Source organism: Patiria miniata, unplaced genomic scaffold (assembly GCF_015706575.1).
Source record: "Patiria miniata isolate m_02_andy unplaced genomic scaffold, ASM1570657v1 HiC_scaffold_25, whole genome shotgun sequence".
NCBI classification, from domain to species: domain Eukaryota; kingdom Metazoa; phylum Echinodermata; class Asteroidea; order Valvatida; family Asterinidae; genus Patiria; species Patiria miniata.
In genome coordinates, this window is record NW_024037064.1 from 9,959,020 (window position 1) to 9,969,736 (window position 10,717).

The 10,717-nt window shown below is 40.4% G+C and overlaps 1 protein-coding gene across 1 annotated transcript; it reads left to right on the forward strand.

The window, feature by feature from the left end:
• Window positions 1-1,211: 1,211 nt before the first annotated feature.
• Window positions 1,212-9,496, forward strand: LOC119733269 (E3 ubiquitin-protein ligase TRIM33-like). Its single transcript, XM_038206854.1, has 3 exons — window positions 1,212-1,309; window positions 6,076-7,375; window positions 7,998-9,496. The coding sequence occupies exons 2-3, from the start codon at window positions 6,082-6,084 to the stop codon at window positions 8,624-8,626; spliced, it is 1,923 nt and encodes a 640-aa protein (XP_038062782.1). The 5' UTR covers window positions 1,212-1,309; window positions 6,076-6,081; the 3' UTR covers window positions 8,627-9,496.
• Window positions 9,497-10,717: the final 1,221 nt, after the last annotated feature.

Below are 10,717 nucleotides of genomic sequence, written 5' to 3' on the forward strand. Positions count from 1 at the left end.
TTCCACAAAAGCAACAGGTTGGGTGTCTTTTCTTCCAATTTTGGAAGGAAAATTATCAAACACACTGGCCGGGTTTAACTATTGTACGTTTATAATTGCGAGTGTGAATCACCTCTAAATCCCCATCTACATGGGTTAATGCCTAAAGAAGAGGAAACAAACAAGTTGTAAACATTTTAGATGATGAGACGTCTCAATCCTCCACAATAATGATCTAAACTGACCAATCCAATTTTGTCCATGGGCTTTAGTCCAGTAATTTTACAGTCACGTACTTCGCAGCTCATGTCTGCAAACAGTGATTTGTATAAATGTCAATTTAAGGCTCCGGAGTAAATACCAGTGGGTTTAATGAGGAAAGGTTTCCAGCCGTCTTTTGAATATCGGAAATGGATGCATAAAGAAAGGCTTGAGGTAAAACAAAACAATAAAAAAAAAACATTGGAATGCACATTTGAATGCATATCTTCCGACCGTTGGACGAGATGCCGCAATTGAAGCAGTTTAGAATTTAACAAAAAAATAAATAAAAACTCAACAGTAACAGCAGCTCGGATAATATTAGCGCATGAGCCTGGGTTTTTAAGAAACGTGAAGAAAAAAATTGAAAATGTCCGTCTACATAAATGATATACATTCCTTGTAAGGTTCATTTTAAATTATTTAAAGGCTGGAGCTACTTTTGAAACCTCCCTACCCCCAACCGAGCCCATCCATCCCCACGCCCTCCCCCCCCCCCCCCCGAAAAAAAAAATCAATGAAAAATAAGCAAGGGGAAAATAGATATTAAAACATAGTAATAAACAAAAATGAAAAAAGGCAAACACTAATACAATATTAAAACAAAAGTTAAAACAGTTTATTTAATGCAGTTTTGTGGAATGAGATGGGAAGGAGAAGTGCCGGAAAGAAAAGAAAATGTGTGAAGGCCCCTCGACGGTAACAAAGAGAGAGTTGAGGAGACCACTGGAAGAGACATTCGAACGCACTGTCGACTGAACCTGATGACGCCTGATGACGTTAAATTTTAAAATTAATTTGAGAATAATTTTTTTTTGGCACGATTCAAAGTAACAAAAAAAGTTCGAACAGGTGGTCAAGAACACAATCTATCTAAGGTCAGATAGAACTAGAAGCACCGATTAAATTAGCGTGCTGTCTCTTGGAGGCGCTCTTCATGTTACAGTTTACGTTGAGTGTACTTCCGGGTTCATTGCGTCGATCGAGGAAAACAACCGAAAGATTCTCTTCGTTTGACTCGACAGAAACATAAAGATTTCTCCATTCAAACCAGAAACGTGGGATAAATGTGAGCAAAATATATCTGACAACCGTGAATCCTGGAGTAGCCCCATAAAGGCCATAAATGTGGCCAATATTTACTGGACTGCCTCCGTAAATAAAGGCCACACTTCCACCATGTATCATGTGTATGATGTAGCATGTCATGTGTAGTGATGTACAAAAACATGTCGAACTTTGTCACATTTTGATTTTAAAATTTAGGCTTAGTTTGTAGTTTATTTTTGCTTTAGAAGCATACTCACCCTCTTCATGGGCTAATCAGAACGTGCTGTCTTTCATTGTCTTTTTCAGATGTCTAATTTTCGTGAAATTTTATGTTTAATTTTTGGCAGTGGATATTTTGCCGGAGACGGCAAACCTTTAGTAAACGTTCGTTTGCCGGATATGCACTGAACATGCGCAGTTACTGTTTTTTTGTACTTAAACATTTTCCGGTGACAAATTTTAGTCTGGCTCCATGCTAGTCTGAGTAACTTGGACCCAACTTATCGCCTTTTTAAAAATTTGGACATGGTCTGGCGATAGTAGGGTCCAAGCCCATTCCTCGACCTAGACAACACAGTCACTGACAGTCCCAAAAACCAACATTTTCCAACAAAAAACATCAGATTTCACCTTCAAAACGGCCTCCAAATTACTAGATATGTCACCTGAGGTACAAGTAGACATAGATGATTAAGATGGTTGTACTTAAGTTTACTTACGATCCGGAAAAAAAGTGAAATTTTCCGTTCAATTCTGGAGACCCCCTCTGCCTAGGTTGTCGTTGTTGTGCTCATGTTCAAAACTGCATGATAATGGCGTCTGACCTCGACCTCATGCAAATGTGGTGCGGCGCGCTTGCGCATAATGCACATAATGCAGCATACACGGCAGATTCCCCTGCGCCGCGCCGACGACTGTTTCCTGATGTAGAGCGCTGTGTAAGTTCGCGGTACGCCTGGCTAGCCAGCGCGACTCCCAGGCGTACCGCGAACTTACACAGCGCTCTACATCAGGAAACAGTCGTCGGCGCGGCGCAGGGGAATCTGCCGTGTATGCATGCAGTGCATTATGCGCAAGCGCACCGCACCACATTTGCATGAGGTCGAGGTCAGACGCCATTATCATGCAGTTTTGAACGTGAGCACAACAACGACAACCTATGTGTAGTGATGTACAAAAACATGTCGAACTTTGTCACATTTTGATTTTATAATTTCGGACTTTATTTCCCTTTTAAAAAAAATCCTCCAGAGCCACAAATCTGAAAAAGAAAATGTAATACTCTGCAATAAAATGTTTGAGACATATTAAAATAATATAAGAATATTCTTATTTTTTTGGGATGGGAAAAAAAAATGTGGCGGCGATCGGATTCGAACTCGAGTCATCCCACTCACGAGAGCTTTCGCTTAACCAGTACACCAACCGTGCTTCACAACTTTTGTTGGGAATTTAATACATCTTATAATTCTGCCCTATCTTAAAGAGTACAGCGCCCTCTGTTGATATGGATTGTCGCCGGCAAAACTTTAGTAAACGTTAGTTTGCCGTCATCACCTCCGGCAAAATATCCACTATCAAAGAAGAATATTCTTATTTATTTGGGGATGGGAAAAAAAACATTTAAAATGTGGCAGGGATCGGGATCGAACCCGAGCCATCCCGCTCACTAAAGCTATTGCTTAACCACTACACCAAACGTGCCACACAACCTTGATGGGAATTGAATACATGTTATAATTCAGCCCTATCTTAAAGTGTATAGCGCCCTCTGTTGATATGGATTGCCGCCGCCAAACCTTTAGTAAACGTTAGTTTGCCGTCATTACCTCTGGCAAAATATCCACTACCTTAATTTTTTGATACGCAACGAATCTGGAAATTTCACGAAAAATAGACATCTGAAAAGGCAGCACTTTCAGATTAGCCTTAGCTTTTAAAGCAAACATAACTATATCGATAAACTAAGCCTGAAAGTGAAAATCAAAATTTGACAAAGTTTGACATGTTTTTGTACAGGGCGGAAGTGTGGCCTATACACGGAGGTAGGCCTAGTCCAGTACATTGGCCACATTTATGGGGCTAATCCTGGAGTAGCCCCACTAATGTGGCCGCGGTATGCTGCGCTGAACCTCTGGCCACACACCGTGGTACCGCGCACTACTGAGGACATTTTCATAAAAATTACAGGCAGTTTCTTACATATGATTGTATTCTATGATGTCTCATCTATCACTTCTGGGATGCTTAGGTGTAATGATGTTCAATTTTCCGAGATATTCTTGAATCTTTCTGGAGCCCATATGCACTCATGCATCATGAAACGTCTGGTGATGGCAGCCATTTTGAATGTGACATGCAAGAGATGACCTCAAGCTGTGACGTCGCATTAATGCAAATTGCTTGTCGAGCGAGGGCGCGAGTTGCAAATGCAACGGCTGTTTCCTGTACCATGCATTTATCGTCTGGGGGCCACGTGCACTGATCTCTATTCAGGATCCACGGCACAGGAAACAGCCGTCGCATTTGCAACTCGCGCCCTCACTCGACAAGCAATTTGCATAAACGCGACGTCACAGCTTGAGGTCATCTCTTGTCACATTCAAAATGGCTGCCATCACCAGACGTTTCACGAGTGCATATGGGCTCCAGAAAGATTCAAGAATATCTCGGAAAATTGAACATCATTACACCTAAGCATCCCAGAAGTGATAGATGGGACATCATAGAATACAACCATAAGGCCTATGTAAGAAACTGCCTGTATTTTTTATGAAAAAACGTCCTCAGTAGTGCGCGGTACCACGGTGTGTGGCCAGAGGTTCAGCGCAGCATACTGCCATGACTGCGGCCACACTAGTGGGGCTAACCCTGGAGAAGCATTTTGTTGTGAAACGATGATCTTAATTTTGTGGGTGTGTGCGACGTGTGGAATTATAACGTTCGTTAGGCATGTTATTGTTTAGTTCGCAAATTTGGGTCTCTTTCAATACTGTGTATGATGTTATACTGTAGTCATATCAGGCTTACTTGCTGTGTCAGTAATGGCAGTACCCGATGCAAAGTACCGGTGCAAGCAAAACTAATCGTGAAGTGGAGCACCGGCCCGTTCAATATAAGAGAAAGAAAATACACTTTTTTGGGGACTTAATTATTAATTAAAACCTAAACATTTGGCTATGATACAAGCAGGAAAGGTCACTTTACATGTATGTGTTTGGAATCATCTAAATAGTTCGCTAAGATACCATGTTGAATATTACTAGCTAGCTTAATGTTGTTGAAAGAGGGAAGGGTTGTGATTTATTAACATAATCTGTCATGTGTTTGTAAACAAAAAAAAGGTGTCCTAAACTACCATGACTACATTATATCCATATTTTGATTGACGGTATTATATGACACATTTTGTTGAAGTGTCTGCGTTCATGTACAAATGTTTCTTATGTGGCTATCGCTTTATCCTTTTTAGAAGGCGGTGAATATTTGGCCTTCACCGTTTTCTTTTAGTAATACGTTAATTTAGCAGAGGTCGTCTCAGATTCCTCTGGCAAACTAGCGTACGCTAAAAGAAAGCCGGTGCAGCCACGGTGAGAGGAAATTAATAAATTAGTATCAGATACTTTAGGAAATCCTCTTCCAAAATAACTTTTAAATCCACTTCCTTTTATGGAAACAAATGACAGCTTGTAGAAGAACGTAAACATAAAGAAAAACCATGACATGTTACCCCGTATGACGTGTGATTTTCACTTTCCATGATGAACAACAAAAGTGCTTTCTTTAACTTGTTCTGAAATAATAACATTTTACACTGCAAAAATGATAATTGTTGTGTGTGTGTGTGGGGTTGGGTGTGTGGGTGTGAGCTTGTCTTACATACGCAGTGTGGACTTCCGAACAAAAGACGTCCACATAATGTAGGTAGCAGCGACGAAGTGTGGACTTGCCCACGTCCACACAGTGTTTCCCCATTTCCGGAAAACAGGTTTAGAGGCATTTTTGGGTTAGGTTTATCTGTAGCAGAATGAAGAGAAACACTAAAGGGAATCATTGAAAAAAAATTGGGTTGTAAGAGTTTTCACAGTTTGAGAAAAATGAGTTTTTCCACTGGTGTTCCTTAACTACACGAAAAGAAAGGAAAGTCCACACTAGGTATGTGAAACAAGTCTGGGTGTGTGTGTGTGTGTTTTTAAAGTGTCGTCAACATTCAAAATGTCCCCTGTAAAGTGCATGATGTACGAGATTCGCTTTTTTTTCTTCTGGTTAATAACCAAGCAGCTTCCATAGGGAAATGTAGCATGTACATAAGGCCATAATGCTTTGTGCTCTCAATACCAAGGAAGGCCAGTATTTGAGACATATTTTTATAGGACAACTATGGAGCATCTTACAACTCTAACTTATCACAAGTAAATTGATAGATTGCATTCAAAAACTGGACAAGAATGATGAATTTCAACATTAGATGATTAAAGTCCATTCCAGATTTCTCTACCTTCCCGCATGAAGCCACATCTAAAAATGCCAAGGAAGCATCACAGATAAAATAAAAGTTGTGATATTTTTAAGAGGATGTGCAGTTATGGATAATGGGTGTGTTTTGGACTTTTTAATTCACATCTTGAGAGCCCTGTACCTGGCGATTCGTTTTAAATACAAAGCACATCCTGCCAATTACTATTGGTCCCTACCCATGTAAGAAGACATGCGAATGATAAACTTATGCTACATTTTTATCACTCTTGTTTTTCTTACTAAAATATGTCTCCTCACATTTGTTAGACAAAAATGGCAACTGGACCTGCAGTAAGTTCAGCTCTGGAGACGATCGGCAGACATCATCTTGAGTGCTGCATCTGCCAAGAGAGATACCAACAGCCCAAGATACTGGAATGCCTGCATAGCTTTTGTGAGCATTGTCTGCTGAAGTACTGCACAAAGCATCATAACGCTGCAGAAATTCCTTGCCCTGTGTGTCGGCAAGAGACGAAACTTTCCAAGGTGGGGGTGCAGGGTCTGAAAACAAACTTTCATTTGATTGGTCTGGTTGAGGAGCTTGAACTTCAGAAAAAGATAGTGGGATCGGGTGATACCTGTCTTTTGTGTGATGTATGTGAGGAAGACAACGAGGCAACGCAGCGATGTCTGGATTGTGGCCAGTATATGTGCTCAGTCTGCAGCAGAATGCATCTTCGATTCGCAGCCACATCAAACCACAAGGTAGCTCCATTGGAGGACATTCATGAGGGAAAGGTTACAGTCACAAAGGAACATCCGAAACAACATCCGAAATGTCTGATCCATGAGGGGGAAGTGGCACGGTTCTTTTGTACGTCATGTGAGTTGTTGATCTGCCGAGATTGTACCGTCATAAACCACCGCATGCCAGAACACACATATATTGAGAGAGATGAAGCCACATCGGTTTTCAAGCAGTCATTGGCTGAACTGTTTACTCCACTTGAAAACACAATGTTGCATATCCAGAAATCACGGGAGGAAGTCTTCAGAATGAAGGAAAATTTGGGTGTCACAGTTAAGAGGGTCATGACAGAAGTGCAAGACAGAGCAGCTGATATACGAGCAGAGGTAACGGCTAAGGAAAATCGCATCGTTGACGACATCAAAAACATCCAAACAGATCGCGAACAAAAACTGGAAGAATGTGAGAAAACTATGTGCTTGGCATTGGAAAGATTCGAGCATTCACTAGACACAGCTAGAGAAGTGACAATGACTGCATCGGATAGTGACTTTCTCTCACTCTATCCCACAATCAGCAAAGACTTGAAATTGTTGGCAGATCAGAGTATACCTAGAGTTGACAACAGGCTCGCATTCCTGAAGTTCAAGCAGACTGAGGGTGTTGGTGGCATCAGTCTGGGTGAGGTGGTAACGGAAGGTAAATGGGAGCTGTATCGAGAGTTTGATACAGCGGGAAGCGATCCAGGAGAGTTCAGAGGGGCTTGGGACGTTGCTGCTCGTCAACCTGATGAGATTGCAGTGGGTGACCGCTTCAACAGTCGAGTTGTGATCTGCAGCATCGATGGCAACAAAAAAAGCACGATTCCAATGCAAGGATGTAAGTTTAAATTACAGTGCATCTCCCGAATTATGCACACTAACAATTCTTCTTTGCCCATCATTATTAGGTTACTATATTTTTTCCTCACAAGATCTCATGAAACGGTATCGCAGTAAATGTAATGCATGACATTTTCATGAATACCTTGTTTTTCATAACATGGAGATGTTTTTAATATAAATGCATCATCCATGTTGAAAAATCCAATTTCCTTTTTTTTTGTCCATGAAATGAACAAATACAAGCTTAATTTTTATTATTATGGTTTTTTTGGCCTTTGCTCTTCCCGACGCATTTTCGTTTGATTTCTGTATGGTAGTCAAAGTCTTTTATATTTCCCATTATTCACACTAAAAGATACATTAATGAAAAACAGTTTCTGCCACATTATCTGGGCATAGATATATAGACAAGCTTAAAACCTCAAAATTTAAAGGATACGTTAACACGTGATGATTTCCCAAGCATAGTACATCCAACCTCGAAAATATTCTTTGGCGGACACCTTTGCTTATTAACACTATATTAAATATTTCATTGTTGGAGGTTTTAGACAACTGAAATCCAAATAAACCATTGATTATTATGACTGTTTGTTTTTATATCGTGACTCCTACAGATCCATGCGGTATCGCAGCTACACCAACTGACAATCGTTTGGTGGTTGTTGAGGAAAGCGCATCCCATGTGAAGGTGTTCAACAGCGACAACACGCTGGCATACAAGTTCCCAACGGTGCCACGGAGTGAGGTCGGTAAGACCGCGATTAACCTCCAGGGCGTAGCTGTCAAGAATGATGGTACCATTGCAGTGGGAGATGTGGCGAGGATGGTATTGACAGTGCACAGCCCCACTGATGGTGAGCTCCTTCATACCATACCAGTCAAGATTAAACCTTATTTTCTGGCTTTTGACAGCAATGATCGAGCGATAATAAGTGATAATGAATGGAAGTCAGACACAGTGGGTATTGTTGATGGCAATGGTACTACAAAACGTATCATCAAACCAACCATCAAAGGTGAACCAGCGGAACACTGCTGTGGTGTATGGACTGATAGCTCAGGTATCTATGTTGCAATACGTAGTGCTTGTTACACAGGTCATATCCATCACTATGACTCTCAAGGTGGCTTTCTCACATGCATCACAAAGGGTATGCCCTACCCCATGGGAATAACATTCACATCCGATGGGCAGCTGGCAGTGGCTGACTACTACTCAGTGAAGGTTTATCACCAGGTGTGATACGACATATAGTTATCAGTCATTTCTAATCAAGTATATACATGTATATTTGGAGCTGTCAGTGTGGGTCTTTGGTTTAAACCTTACTTTAACAGAATGATCACTTGAACAAGAGAAATGATGAATTTCTTAAAACACTATTCAATACGACACCGAGGATACATGTACTATTTTTACCACTGTAAGCAGTTTATATTTCCAGTAAATTGGATATTTCAAAGAGTTAATGTCCTAACTTTTTTTTAAACTTTTTTTTTTCTTTTATAAATAGCCATTTCGAATTATAATGAGTCATCTTTGTCATTCAATCGGTTTCTATACAAGCAATATGCTGTTCCTGACATCTGAGGGTTCAGTAATTGGAAGAAAAGAAACACCAAACACAAAAAATACCCGGAATGAAAGCTCAAAATAACTCTTGTAACTGTCACTATCGACGCAGAAAGAACCCCCCCCCCCGAAAAAAAAATACATTATGGCCAAAAAAATGACATCGTATAACTACATGTATACGATTCACATTTCCAATGGCAAACGGTTCTGACAACAAATTTATACCAAGTGGGACGATTGCATCCCAGCAATTCTATAAAATGGACCCTTTAAATGGTATGGAATAATGCTTAGGTGTTTCTTTGAACGATCTACTCGTTAGAATTTTAGCTGGTCATTTTCCCTCATATGCAAACATACATTCTGTGCAAAGTTGTCCTTTCAGTCAAAATCAGTTAAGGGACTATTTTTAACAGTTGAGTGTTCCATGCCTACATAATTCATGTATATAAAAATTCATTCTAAGATCAAGTACTACAAGGATGAATAACTTGAACCTCAATTCATAAATACCTCATACAGTTTAGCCATTCCTATTGGTCGAGAGCCTGTCACGTGGCCGGTCTTAAACGGATGATAAAGACATAGCTAGCTGGTCTTAAACACTTTTCCAGTGTCACATAAAATGTGGACTTCTAAAAATCCAGTGCCTCTTACCGTTTCATTGGTTGAACGTTCACATTCCTCACGTAGGCATGCGCAACACTACCAGTGAGTCAGAATTTTATAGTTCTAAATTTAAACGCAACGGCCCAGGTGCGTGCGTTCTGCGCGACATCGCGCAGAACGTGCTACGCGCGCGTCAATCTCCATAAAAGGGTTGTTTACATCTTACTCGCCAGCTGAACACTCCATTAATTTGCTAGAGGGATGTTTCAAAAAGCTGGAGTGAACTTGTTGATCAAAATCGGGATTTTTTGCACGAATTCCTTGATTTTTTTTTAGATAAAAGCCTTTGGTAAGAAATTGCGGCACGTGTAGAGTCAAATTTAAAGCTAAGTTTAATCGTTCTGTTAAAGACATATTTTAATAAGGGAATAAATGTGTGCTTCGGAGGTTTTTATCACTCTGTTTAAGACCACTTAGAGTCTGGGTGCTGATAATTACCCGAGCCGGAGGCGAGGGTAATTATCAGCAGCCAGACTCTAAGTGGTCTTAAACAGAGTGATAAATACCGACGGAGCACATATTTATTCCCATTCATAAATACCTTTTCGGTAAGAAAAAATAATATAATTCGTTCAAAACATCTCAATTTTGTTCAACAAATTCACTTTATGCTTTTTGAAACATCCCTCTTGCAAAATAATGGAGTGTTCAGCTGGCGATGTAAACAACCCTTTTATGGGGATTGACGCGCGCGTATCATGTTCTGTGCGATGTCGCGCAGAACGCACCTGGCGCGTTGCGTTTTGAATTTAGAACTTTAAAATTCTGACTCCCTGGTAGTGTTGCGCATGTCTACGTGAGGATTGTGAACGTTCAACCAATGAAACGATAAGAGGCACTGGATTTTTAGGAGTCCACATTTTATTGTGACACTGGAAAAGTGTTTTAGACCAGCTAGCCATGTCTTTATCATCCGTTTAAGACCGGCCACGTGACGGGCTCTCGACCAATAGGAATGCGTAAACTGTCTTAGGTATTTATGAATATATATTCAATCTGCATGTAAGTACAACGTTTTAGGAAATTTGATCATTCTATGTTGTTCGATTTCGCTCATTTAAAAACCGAGTTGTAGGCCTATTAGTTGAT

Coding starts and splice junctions, on each gene's coding strand:
- LOC119733269 (XM_038206854.1), top strand. CDS start 6,082: ATGGCAACTGGACCTGCAGTAAGTTCAGCTCTGGAGACGATCGGCAGA. Junction 7,376..7,997: donor CACGATTCCAATGCAAGGAT/GTAAGTTTAAAT, acceptor TGACTCCTACAG/ATCCATGCGGTATCGCAGCT.